The sequence below is a fragment of the Augochlora pura genome, chromosome 10 (assembly GCF_028453695.1).
Source record: "Augochlora pura isolate Apur16 chromosome 10, APUR_v2.2.1, whole genome shotgun sequence".
In the NCBI taxonomy this organism is placed as follows: Eukaryota; Metazoa; Arthropoda; class Insecta; order Hymenoptera; family Halictidae; genus Augochlora; species Augochlora pura.
In genome coordinates this window covers 21,400,661-21,414,942 of record NC_135781.1, presented here as the reverse complement: position 1 = coordinate 21,414,942, position 14,282 = coordinate 21,400,661, and the positions used below count along the sequence as shown (strand labels likewise).

Sequence of the window (14,282 nt, the reverse complement as noted above, 5' to 3'; positions counted from 1 at the left end):
TTTTATAGAATTCTCGAAAACGTACTTGCGAGGTCTACTTGTGTATATATTTATTATTTAAAAAATCCATTTTACCCCAATACTATTTCACAATCATTAGCTCTATGTAATTATCAATTTCGAATTAGTTGTAGAGCGATCAAAGTTTCTTCCGACCTACAACTGATTGGAAATCAAAGCCATGGGCCAGCAATAAACAAGTCACAAATTTTTTTTTACTACATGATTTACTACAATTTTAAGAAAAATGTTGTTCATTCTTGTTTAAAAATTTTTGAAGAATATTTAGTAATTTTTTGGATTCGAAATAGTGACAATAGTTTAATAGTGACGGACGTTTTAATGATTAATTTACAGTGAAGGCTAACAATAAAAAATCCCGTTAAACAACGTAAAATATATTATTGGTTTAATAATCCTGTAATTTAATAATAAATAATCGTGTGAAGGAACAAGAGGGATATGTTTGTTTAAAAATCGTAAAGAATATCATTAATAAACTCACTTACTTAGTTGAGAAATTTACAATGTGATATTACATACTTTTCGTTCAAATATAATTCCCATCATTTCTTGTTGCTGTTTAAAGGGAGGGGGAATGTTTATTATTGTGGAAACTCGGATGAAATCGTGTATCGTAATTTACACTTTATTTCGTATATTACACTGTAATAGAGAGGCTTCTCTTCCTATACGCGACTATCTCTTGGAAAATGGCAGTAGTGCTCAAACATACGTAGACCCAAGACAACTGGCAGTAAAATTCATCTAATCCGAATACATTTTTTTTTGTAATTGCGCTTAACAACTATGAGTCCGTGTGTTCTCCGAATGCAATTGTTCTCAACGAAGATCGATCTAAAGATAATCATTTTTACTCTGATCATGTGGATACCTAATTACTCCGAAATGTCCGATGTTAACGAGATGTTCACGCGAACTTCGTTCCAAACAATGATCTTCGTGTATTAACTAGATGGTCTACGAAAATTCCGAAAACTGTTCATATTACCGTCTATTTGAAATCGCAGTAAAACTGAATTATCGAATCTTTAGGAAATGATTAAACTGCTAAGAGGAACGTTGCTCGCAGAACACCTTGTTTTATTTACTTGTTGCTTAGCTAAGCGCGTCCAACAGAAAAAGAAAAGAGAAAATAATTGACGAGCACTATTGTCAATCTCAATATACGTTAGCTTCGTATACAGGGTGATCCATTTTAATCATTCGTATCGACTGATGCGAAAGCGAAGAGGGAAACGAGGGAACAAGTGAAAGAAGATGGGGGCGGTTTGGTTCGTTACACGGTTGCAAATAGAATGCGTCACCCTGTATAATATATACCTTGTAGCTGGAAGTTTGAATACTCGAAGAGAAAATAGAAGTATCTCTGTCCGGCGAAAGTATTTCGTATTTTGATTTTTAGAAAGAAAGTCCCATTACTCGTCCCAGGAAAGTATCATAGATTCTCGCGCCGTGCCCTGGAACACAATTCTCGATCTACCGGTCTTTCTCTTTTCCTTATAGTGTAACACCGTATCATACAACGACAAGCACACTGAGACACTGCGCCAATCCAATAGAAAAACGATATTTTTAATTATTGTGCCAATAGTGTTCGCAGACTCGCGATGAGGGAGATCGACCAAAAAATTTGGAGTTTTTGAACTTCGCGGGAATGAAAATCGTATTACTTCAACACTTTCGATGTTTAAGCCTTTCTGTGTTAAAAATAGTGAAATTTTCAGCCTAAGAATGACTCTTCTGAGTATAATAATACACATTTTTACAACTATTGAATATAAATATTTATATATATGATTTTGCTTGAAATTCTACTTTTTTGAGAATCATCGATGTTTATAATGTTCCAAAAATATATATCACTATACTCAAAAGAGTCAGTATATAGTATGTAAAATCATTTCCTATGCGGCACATTTGTACAACTTTTACGGTAATCGCACAAAAAATGATTAAAGTTAATAATTTCGCTCTGCTTTTATCTTAAGTCTCTTAAAAGTTGTGGTTGATTCGGAATCGCCTAATAGCATAGAGAATATTGTTGAAAGAAATAAGTAACGGTCGATTTCCCACGCCCGAATCATGTCGCTATTGAATACCGATTCAACTATCGTGACCTTAATGGCCGTATCATTATACGTAAGCGTAATATTCCGATTTGTCTAACGAGAGCAACTATGTATAATTAATTAGTCGATCGTGTTTATCACTAGAGGATGGGGTACGGGTAACTGTACTCATAAATGATCAATTTCACACGAATCCCTAAACGGTTGAAATTACATGCCCGAAAATTCGATTAATCTTTTGGGGACAAATATCGCGAGTTTCAAGCAAATAATATCAATATAGAAAAAAACGATCGATAGATAATTCTCTAATATTTGGATTTGATGGATAACCGAGTTCTTTAAGAATAATATTTCGAAAAGTTCTCGTCCACAAAGGGTTAACTCGCGAACAAAAGATCCCGAAGTCGAACGCAAGGGCTGGAAGGGGTTGAAGAAAATCTACTCTTCGTTAAACGTTAAATGGATCTCAACGATGAGATGGTCCCTGCGGGATGTTAATTGGAATCGTATTTCTTTATTACATTCTCTGTTTTTGTTTCTTTATATATGTATGTACTGTATGTATACATATATAAAAGCATGACACGCGAGAGAAATCATCGGTACTTCACTGTGCTTTCGCGAAGTGATGTTGAAACATGCTACTCGATAATTGCTACAACTTCTGAAAATACATTACGGCTCGTTATAATCTTCCTTGAGTCTGCTAATCCAGCGTGAGAAAAAAGCTATAACGAGTGCTCGGAAACGAATTCAAAAAGTGGACTTCGCGCGGCTATTTTTCTGGAACTTTTATTAATATTACATTCTTACCGACTCAAAGTATTAACCATCGAATGGAATAAATTAATTCATAAACTCGGGAACCATCATTTTGTTGCTTACCCGCGCCACTCTCGGACGGAAAATTCGAAAAATGCTATGTTGAATTATTCTCGGAGAAATAGCTCTGCAGCGAGAGAATGAACGTAGAAATAAAGTTATGGCATTTCAGAGCACCCGCGACGATGAGTGTGCGTGGCTACGAGAAGATTACAAAATGGCGGTGGCGATTGTATTTATACTAATGTAAGTACGTGAAATGCTCGTTAAACCTCGGTCGCAAAGAATAGTCGTACGAAAAGTTTTAGTAAACTGCAATACTGATTAATACGTGACACGTTGGCTGATCCGATCTCGGTTAAATTCGATAATACATTGTCCCTAGTGTCTAACGATACGGTAGCGTTTCATCTTTGTGCCTTAATTAGTCGATCTAGCGATACAGAATTATGAAACTCAAACGAATTATAGCTAAATGTTTTCTAATCTTACCGTCTAGTCAGCTAAAATTAAGTGAAGAAACGAAAATCGATTTCCGATTTCCAGATTTTCTGACCTGGAGATCTAATGTTACGCTTCTCCCTTGTCTCTCTTCACATCTTATACAGTTGCAATCACAATAACGTTGTTACGGTTAGCTTGCGCGCGATAGGTAATGCAAGGTACGATAGGTACATAACAAATAAATAGACGAAAACTTAACGAACTACCTATTTCAACAAAAGTGTACGCCTTCGGTTTCAAGTATGCGAACAAATTGCATCGCACGCGCACCGTCTCGCTGATATGCTTACAATATATTGCTATCCAGCGTCTGGACAAATAAATAAATAAATAAATATATAAATAAATAAATATATAAATAAATAAATATATAAATAAATAAATAAATAAATAAATAAAGAAAGAAAGAAAGAAAGAAAGAAAGAAAGAAAGAAAGAAAGAAAGAAATAAAGAAATAAATAAAATCGATCACGAGTTACGTCTAAATGGTTACGACTAAGCTTCCGTACAAAAACCCTAATGTTAAGAGAGGAAAGTATAAGATCCTTTGATTGTTGGACGGAGTCGTGCAAAAAAGAAGAGCGATCTGAGAATTGTTTGCCCTCTACGTCGAGGGTGCACGGACTGCTAACAAATATCCCACAAATAAATATTTTTGCTATGGAATATAATAAACGCGTTCACCATTCAATTACGTGTCCACAAATTACCTAAGTCCCGTTTTTATATCGGCACTCCAATTACAATTATGTCAGGTTATGTCTATCGAGTTTCTTGGTCCATGAAGCGACAGGCTTAGATACTGTAAAGCAGAGCTGAGCAACCCGAACCACGTAGGACACATGCTCTAGTTGCTCCGTAGCTTCGCTCGTAGCCAGTAGCTGTGGCCAAGCCCGTAATCACTTAGGTTGCCCAGCTCTACTGTAAAGTATTCAATTTTTTCTTACTTCTCTTGTAGTATACATATACTTCTTGAAACTGTGGAACCATAAATTGAACACAATTTGTCGATTTATAAAGTGAAGCATGATATGATACTGAATAGTTGTAGTAATTCAAAACTAGTATTTTCAAAGATACGTCGTCTGTCAAATGACCCATTCATAATCAAAATGACGGAGCTAACAAGGTCAAAACCGGAACCTATTAAAAGCGATTACTTCTTTAATCGGAATGGATGGTCCGCACAACCTCGACTGGGCGACAACCCTTGTTCCTGTGGGAAAGAAAATCCTGGCGGCATTTCTGCTTGTCGTGCGAGGAGAAACAACGATCGTAAAAATTACAACTACGTCAGCCGTGTGATACTACTCACGCGATTATTCTCTTTTGCATGATACCGTGCAAATCGTTCGCTCGTGCACGGTTGACGGTAGACTCGAGCTTGAAACAAAGGATACATCACACGGAATAGAAAACGACCGAGAGGTGTCGACGTCTCTCGAGAGCCTACCGCCTGGCTTCCTAATTCTACGACGAAAGATGCTCTTCCATTCCTTTCGTTATCATTATTGTTCTCAAAAATACTGTACACAAGAATACCTAAGAGTTTACATCGAAGCTCGTCCATTGCTGCTCGAACGAGCACTGAAGCACTGTAATTACATACGCACGGGCGAACTGATACGCTTCTTTGTCTCGTCCCGAACAGGAAAACATAAATGATGACGGGATAATGTTCAAGGTCTACTGGCCGAGCTCGGTTGCTTGTTCATCGTGGTGCCTGGGGGTCGTTCACCTCCTCAGGAACCGGAAGAACCCGCGACCTTTCTCTGGCGGTGGCGCCATCAGCATCGGGACTTGGTTCTTATGTGTTATGTGAATCTGAAACGATTTAAAAGGAACGTTCAACAGCGTATACGCACACATGTCTATTTGCGACTATTCGTCTCCGTTAAACTTTGTCCCAAACAAACGATGCAACCCCTTGCCTTATGATTTCTTTCACAGCTACGATGACTAGAACTTCTTTGTCGTTAATAATTTCCTGTAAGAAAGATACAAAGATTTATTGCTTGCCTGCGTTTACTTTAATGGCTACATTACTAATGTCCATATTTAGTAGATACTGTTTCGAACAATATAAGGCAAGAGGTTTACTATTGGCTTTTCTACAATAAAATTCTACAATAAATAAAGAATATTGTTTAACAGCAATTTTATATTTTTAACACTGTCAACAATTTTGTGTACTGGAATAGGTACCTAACTGTGGAACACTGAAATTAGATACACCACTTTTACAGAAAGTAAAATAGTTTCTATACTTTTTATTGATTAAAGCATTATTTTAAAATTATATTTAAGGAGAAATTGGATAAAACATACAACTATGTATGTATTCAAGGAATTGAGGATTTCCCAAATAAATCTAGAAAGCGTAGAATACTTTTGTCGTATGCTTGTTTGGGATTTTCGACGGATTAAAGAATGTTTCTGTCGCAATGATAGTTCGCAAGGCAAACACTCACTGTGCAAGGACCCTGCATCCATGGCTCCCCATCGATTTGCATGGGGAACCGTTTAGTGGTGGTGATGGTGACGCTGCTACATTGCGCGAGCCTTCTTCCGGAATGACGAAGCCCCGTCTTCACTTGACCCATGTGCAAACAGTTCTCCAAACCGATCACTTCAATGAGATTGTCGCCGATGTCTACAAAAATGTTGTGTTTTTTTTTTATTAAATGCTCAACTTATCGGAAGTCTGTTAATACTTTCTTGATATTAAAACAATCGAGCCCTAAATGCAATTAATGTATATTGTTTTGTAACAACGACGAAGTATATTTCATTTTCCTATGCTTTCTATGATAATATATTATTAAATAAAGATGATTATAAAATAGAAATTCAGCCATTTTGGCTGGTTTGATATTGCTAGTGTTAGTAATTGTGTTCTTGAATTTCAGAGATTCTTTCGCACGTCATTATCGGACATACTCAAACGAATAATTCAGCAATTATTTATTCAAAGTTGAACATATTTCATTCGGAAAAAGTTAGTTGAATAAAATTTTATTCGAGAAATTTATTCGAAGGATATATTCGAAATGTATACATATAATTTTATTCGAAAGAAATTATTCGTTATTAGGAATAACCTTTCCATCTTTACATTTATCCATTATTCGAAGGAAATCAGATAGCGCAGTTAATCCTCTTATAATATCAAAGGCTCTTTGACCGACTGAGCGTTAAATAATCTAAATAAAATGTTATCCGATGACGACAATAAATCGACATTCGTCTGCAAAGAGTTAAATCCCACTTAAGGGTTAAATTGTCATTGAACAAAGGGACACCTTGTATTGCAGCAGTGAGGTCGACAGAATTAAAGCTGCTGGTGCTGAGTTCCTTGTCTGGTCGCTTTTTCCGTTTGCCTAGTCGGTGCCTCGAATGGTGTTCACCCCATAGGTTCGAGCCCCCATGAGTGAAGGGAATGTTCAACAAAGCAACTCCTTGGAGAGAGGGACCGTGAGCTAGGTCCAGAGGTGTACCATCGCACTGTGGATGAAAGTTGACTTTATAATAAAAAGGAGGGGAAGATAAATCAAATTATTCGAAACGTGAAAGCTAGACTTACGATAATCTCGAGATCCTCATGGAGATTTTTACAGCTAGCCGCGAACTGTTCCGTGGTCGCGTATTCGAAGTACCAGAGTTTATTCTTCATCCTGCTATTGAATTTTTCCGGGTTCTTCTCCCTCTCCATATGAAACTTCACGCAGATAGCAGCGTCCACGCCCACCGAGAAGTAATTATTGATGATGTTGTATGGTATGCTGTCTTGATTCGGTTTCTTCTCATCCCTCTGATCCTTCTCATCGAGGACCTCTATCTGCCAGCGGTCCATCATCACGGGCGTCGCTTTCTCGATTTTCTATAAATTTGTTGCAGCTTAGAACCTTAGTTTGAATCGATTCAGAGGAATTACGACAAAGTAACGTTTACACTATCACATTTCTTTATATTTAAAAATACTGTTACATGTCTTACCATTATATATGAATCACAAGAATCAATGTCATATTTGTAAAATACATTAAATCATATGAAATAGAAATACTGCAGGTAGGAAAAGCTATCTTTAATTTAGAAATAAAAAGGCTTCGAGTACAAAGAGTTAAGATATTGTTTGCTTTGAAATATTTGAATTCGTCTTGTGGACATATATTTCATTCCTTCTTGTTTAACTACTTCCATTATAATGTGTCAGATTGAAGATTACATACATGATCCATTAAATACGAATGTTATTCATATGTTTTTTTATCGAAATAGAATTTGATTCGTTAAAGTTGTCTCGGTCTATCAGGCAAAGAAAAAGTTCCAGTCAACATAGATGTGAAAGGAATCAAGTGGTTAACTACAAGTGGTTAAGAAATAACAATGGTTAACAAGTAACTACAAGTGGTTAAGAAATAACTTGATCTATTTCCTCTACTTTTTATTTAAGTGTTTATTTAATTGCTTTTGTCTCGTATTAAGGAAATGTGCTTTATTTACAAGTAACATTACTTTGGATAATAGGAGTATCAGCATCAGTAGATCATTTGCAAATTTCCAAGACGCTTTTCCTGATTTTAGCATCTTATAATCTTGAATAGTTCAAAACAAAAAAATCCTGAATAAATTAAAAACCGAAATCATTGTATCACTTTAGAACTGACGTAACATGCCCGCGATGATTCATGTGAAATTTAAATGCTAGGTGTACCTGCGTAAGAATCCATTGTCGTCTAATGTCAGGAGTGCTAACATGGAAGTTTAGTAGACTCCTACCATTAGCAAATTTTTATATATTTTAATCAGAACATAGTTCCTTTTTCCTTGGGGATCCATGAGTACCACACGTGGGTAATCCCGGGTTGAAAGAGATTCGAATAACGTGCAAAACACTCGAATGATGCAATAAATTCCATTAACCAGAGTAAAGTATCGACGTTCATAAGTCTTTGTTTTCGCAGTCGCAGTCCGATAATGTACGATGCACATCGACAATTTCGCGACAATGGAGATGCACTTACTTTGAGGACCTTGTGAATTGCTTCGCCCTCGTAGCCACCACCCCATCGCAAGCACCTTGCGAGATCGTTGCCTGTTCCCAGAGGGATGACGCCTACAGCCGGCTGATGTTCGAATTGAACGCGATCTGCAATCCGAAATTGTTGTATCTATAATTCTAAATCAAAGCTGCACATAAAACGCGTTCAAAAATTTTACTTCATATTGTTTCCAACAGTAGATCTCAATCCATATTCAGTCAATTAAAGAAATCTGGTTTGTTATTCTGTAGATCGTCCTGGAGTTGTGCGCAACTTCGTAAAATACACTGTGTAGTTTTATCTGAATTGCTTTATCGTTAGACTGTGCATATTTATGAAAAATAAAATTTTTTAGCACCATTTACCGCATGTGATTTTTCTTTGTTATTGTTATTATAGAATATACATAGATTGATTCTGATTTATTGCATAAAGTTTTTCTTTTGCATTATCTTGAAACTCTGTTTAGTACATGAAATATATTTTTATTGTAATGAACGATTTTGGTTTTAACTGATTGCATACAGAGTGAACAAATATTTTACTTCTGGATCAATGATTCCAACATTGTGACACTGAATTTTGGACAATTTGAAATCTCATCAAATTATATGTCTTATTTTATTTCTTTCACTCATATTTAACGTAAAAATGCAGGCATTTGAAGTTAATCGTTGTTCAACTTTGTATTAAGCTATATACAATTAATTATTTTGGATATTGCTGTAAAGTAAATTCTTTGCTTCTGCATTATCTTGAAGCTATGTCTACAATAAGAAACATATTTTCATATGTGCAATAGAATTGTTTCGTGGCTCACTGTTTGTGGCTGATGTTAAGTTTAAAGGCTGAAGTTAAATTTATTTGTGGGTCAATGATTCTAACATGTTTATATTTAACATGAAAATTTAAAAATTCGTCTCATGTTATGCTACTTCGAATTTACTAAAATTAAAAAGTCCATGGAGTTATGCCAAGCCAATAATGTTACAAGGACTGCATGAAAAAAGCGACAAGGAAACAACGTATAGTAGATCTTGTTAGAAAGAAGTTGCATTCCCATCAGAATTCTCATTTTCCTGGAAACTATCGAATGTCCGTCGGCTTGCAGTAGAAGCAGCCGACGGTGTCGTTTCGTTGGCAAGTCACGGACACGAATACACAACTCTGAGCGTCGGTTTGGGAAGTTTTAATAAATAGCTGATCGTACCCATGGTCTCGAGGACCCAGCCGACGGTGCCGTCGCCGCCGCAGCAGATCACTTTAAAGTTGTCCACGTCTTTGAACATCTGCAGACCTTGCATCGGCCCACCCACGGCCAAGTTGTGAACTTGCCGCGGGTTCAATATGTACTGGAACTTTCGAAGCATCCGTTCGCCCTGCCTGCCCCCGGATTTCGGGTTTATGAAGACCAAAAGCGGCATCGTGTCCGGCGGAGGCGTGATTTGGAAAGACATCGCTGGTTGTTGGCTCGACGTGTTACCGGATGTTAAGAACCCGGTCTGAGGATCGAGCAGAGGTCGGCAATGTTTAACCCAATCAATGTTTTCAATGATTCGAAGTCACGTTTGCTCATCCATCGTGATCAACGATTAAAACTTTAATCTCATCGATGTTTAATCACGGTTAATTGAAATGAATGTTTAATGGATTCGATTGAAGTTCAAAGCGTCGCGTCGGTTCGATTAATGATTATTTATTTGGAACCTTTTCGTGGAGAAGTAAATAGTTTAGTAAAACATAGTGATTCATGGTCGTCTAAATAGTTCATAAATAAAATTACAGTGCAGAAATTGTTGTGTAACATATATTCATGACTAAGTTGTTGAAAAATATGTTTGTGAGATATCGCCGTTTTAACATTACAATTATTATGTTAATTAAAATTATAAGTGTTGCGAAAATAATTTTATATTTATGATTATGTAAAATTATATTACACTGTAAATTATAAATCGTGTGTAGTATGGAAGTGTATACATGCATCGTATATAGCACTGGAAGCATGCGTCACGTAGAATTTCATTGGAATGATTAACAATTAGCACTAAAAGATCGAATGTATTTAGATTTCGTACAGTTTTGGTTACAGTATTATACTTCGAAACTGCAATTTATGTAATCATTTCCTATGAAAACGACTTTATAATTTTTATAAAGACGAGGCACCAGTCACACGATCATGATGAATTCTGTGTTAATATCTGATCACTAGAATGTGATTTGACACATTTATAATAAGAACCAGTAAAAGAAATGCAAAACAGTACACTTTAAAGATATTATTGCACTGAAAATATTAACAGTATTTCAAAATACTTTTACATAATTTTTCATGTATTAACAAAGTTGCAATTAGGAATGAATTTCTCTTTTATATCCAATTGCATGCAATTGACTCGACCAATTTTGATTCTGTCTAGTGGTCACTTTGAATTAGTGCACATTCGCTTCGCATGCAAGTTTGTATTGTTTCGATGTAGCAAACTGTTGAAGGTGCTTACAGAGCTAACGGAAGTCGAATCTTGGCCGTGTTTGCTCCCCCTTTTGCTGTCCCTCGAGAAAGATCTCTGTCTGTCCAGGACAACCGGACAGATCGCAGTCGGTGGAAGAATATGCACCGCGTACTCGCCGAGCGTGCACTCTGCTCTCACTTGTGAAACACATCTGTTATGCAACTGCAAAGTTACCGTCGCGTGAATATCACTCTTAAACTTCTACTCCATTGTAGTCTCCACGCTCCTCTACGCTTCACGAAAATCGAATCGCTTTATGATCAGCGATGCTTGTTCGCTTTTGTTGTCATTGATATGCAGACTTTATACGTTTAATGCAGGTACGAATAAAACTACAAAATTACTAAATACTAAAATTGATGGATTCAACGCTTAACTCTGCCGAGGTATGCGTTGAGTATACTTGTCATGAAAAAATGTCCTTTTGGTGTAATTTGAAATTTACTTTTGTTATTGAAATTTTGGAAGTGAAGAATCATTTTCGTAATTTTAATACGTTTTTGAATACTTTAGGATAAGAAAGCAGAAAACATAAAGAGAAGAGAATTTTTTCGACAAAAGGAATGTGCAGTGGGTTAGTTTTTATAACATAATTTGCTAAATTCAGCATTTGATAACACCAACGATAATTCAAATTGTATGTTTCGTTGAATTTATGTAGTTTATCTGTTTAGATTTATAAATAAATTTAAGACTTTATGAGATTAATACGAAGATAAATAGTACACGATGCAGTACTACAATTGATAAAATTCATGAGATTCATAATTACTGTGTTTTCGTTCAATTTATATTTGTATAAATTGATTTATAGAAATATGGATTTAAATGAACAAATGTGTAATAGCATAGTTATTGCAGTCTTTTTAGTAAAGCAGTTTCTAACTATTGTGCAGCTCATCAAAACATATAAACAATTTTCAAATATCAGTATTTAAAATGAATATATGGATTATACCCTATCTCTATTGAGTGATTTTGTAATATTTTTAAAGAATGAAAAAAAATGATGAAATGACATACGGTAATGAGGGTTAATTATTGAGGATTCATTAAAAATTTCAATTTTCATAAGTTTATGAATTGAGTATCTCTCAACTGATAAGTATTCAAGTAAAAAGAAATCTACCAAAAAGAATGATTAAAAAATGATTCATTTCAGAAAGAATGTTGCACTTGCACAAAGAATTCAAAGATCGAATTTTACGATTCATTGTAGTATTTGCAGCAGTAAAAATATCGCAGATAAATGCAGAATGTGTTAATTGTTCAATATGATTAGAATATAGGTAGGATTACGTCAATGTTTGAAAACTGATTACTCACAGTTAGTTGACACCATCTGCAATGCAAGCCCGTGATACCATTGTAGCTTTTGATAGTCTTCCTACATTTGGAACATTTCCCATGGCAATTACCCTCGACCCAGTGATGCGCCATCGTTTGCGATGTCTTTTTGCTCTTCACGTAGGTAGCTATGCAAGAAGCTGGCGCTCTTTGAACGCATCTCTCGTGAACCGTATACTTGCAAACTGGAAGCAAATGGAAACTAACTTTGCTTTATTGTTTTCTTAACCGTTAACTGGTTCGTGGCGGCTCCACACAACTTTAAACAAGTCATAACTAATATGTGTCAATATAATTATTTAAAAATTCGTGTAATCCTTGATTAACCCATCAACTTTTCTATGTTTCAACGTATATTTACTTGCACTTATTCATTTCGAAATATGCAATATTTACTGAAACAATAACTGGGAGTAATAGACTGTACAGTTCAAGATTCAATTCGAATTGAAAACTAAAACTTGATCATCGAAGAATTCATTTATATTTCATTTATATCTGTCTGTATCGAATTCAACGACGGTCCTCCATCTTGTGACTAACGTAACGTTGAATCTCCCTACTAGATTCGATATTAGAAAACGCGAGTCACTTACTGAGTGGCGAATCCTGATTACTAAGCAATTACCTCGACTGTAATTGAAATACCACGGACAGAAAAGTTAATCAAACTGCGACATAATATCCAGCGGCGCGGTGTCACTTCAACAAATATTTAAACATGTTTCCGTATTCACAGTATATCGTCAACCCCATCAATGAAAGTTTTTTCTATTGATGTTTTAATTACTTTTTTATAGAATTTATTTCTAAAAGTAATACACTCGTTGAAATAATTATAAGATTGTTCTTATTGATAAGTGTATGAATAAGTTTTTAACTGCAAAATTTTAATGTTTGTTATATTTGTAGCTGAAGTTGTAACAATCTTTGATATTTCGAAAGTATTAATGAAAAATCCTGGTGGGCATGTCGCGAAAAAAAAAACGCTAAAACACTACGGTGCTTAACAATATGAACAAAAACATGATTTGGTGCTTCATTGTACGAAATTATTACTTGTTAATTTATATATGCAAAAAATGAAACTCTTAACATTGCGACTCTGCAATCACACATCACATCTAAATAAAAACTGTCTATATTACAATAAAAAATGGCAATATACTGTCGGACACATTAGATTGGTGGATAATTCCAAAAAGTCTAGAGAACACTACCGAAAGGGTTGAAACAGTATAACTATCGCCGCGAGAACGCGGAACTCCTTCGAAGTTAAAACTTGTATTTTCTTTTGAAACTTTGTTCCCTTGTTAAGATAAAAGTAACAATAGAATTATCTCTTTGCGAAAAGACGAAGTTAAGTCACTTTCCGCTGTTTGTTTCGCGGGTTTGATCAGTTTTGCCGTTAGGAGACCCATTATCCCCGCGAGCCGGCATAATATTCCTCGAGGAGGACGCAAAATGGCGGCGCGGGAAAGTATCGTGGATTACGGGGTACTCACAGACGCAACAAAGTCCTTTCTTGCCGAGACCAACCAACATATTCAAACAGAGATTGCAGTAGGCGGGTTTGCTGAAGTGCTTTAGCCTCCAAAGATGATTCCCATCCTCCTTCACGTGGGAATCGAGTCCCAGCAGCACAAGCAACGGGATCGTCGTGAGGCCACCCCTTTTCCACTCCTCCAGAGACACGGTGCCATCCGCGTCGTAGTCTATTTCCACCATCATGTCTTGGAGTATCTATAAATACCGTGGGAGTTACGCCTAGATATCGCCCGTCAATTTACTCGTCCCGTCGCGCTACGCAAACAGAAAGTTAGGATACCGTCTATTGAACCGGGAAACGCGGATATCACAGCCGTAGCCAAACGTATCCGATGGAATGAATTTAGAGTCTTTCATTAGTTTCAAAGCGACAGAATTCACTAAAAGTTATAATTGATACACTT

The 14,282-nt window shown here is 36.0% G+C and overlaps 1 protein-coding gene across 1 annotated transcript in view; it reads right to left on the bottom strand.

The window, feature by feature from the left end:
• Positions 1–587: 587 nt before the first annotated feature.
• The window catches only part of Dgk (diacyl glycerol kinase 1), a 180,219-nt gene continuing 166,524 nt past the window's right edge, over positions 588–14,282 (bottom strand). Inside the window, exons 10-18 of the mRNA XM_078192934.1 lie at positions 13,836–14,073; positions 12,310–12,515; positions 10,972–11,145; positions 9,678–9,969; positions 8,450–8,574; positions 7,006–7,302; positions 6,725–6,926; positions 5,894–6,075; positions 588–5,246 (exon numbers count right to left, since the gene is read on the bottom strand). Coding sequence (XP_078049060.1) covers positions 5,157–5,246; positions 5,894–6,075; positions 6,725–6,926; positions 7,006–7,302; positions 8,450–8,574; positions 9,678–9,969; positions 10,972–11,145; positions 12,310–12,515; positions 13,836–14,073 — 1,806 coding nt within the window. The 3' untranslated portion in view covers positions 588–5,156. The remainder of the gene's footprint in view (positions 5,247–5,893; positions 6,076–6,724; positions 6,927–7,005; positions 7,303–8,449; positions 8,575–9,677; positions 9,970–10,971; positions 11,146–12,309; positions 12,516–13,835; positions 14,074–14,282) is intronic.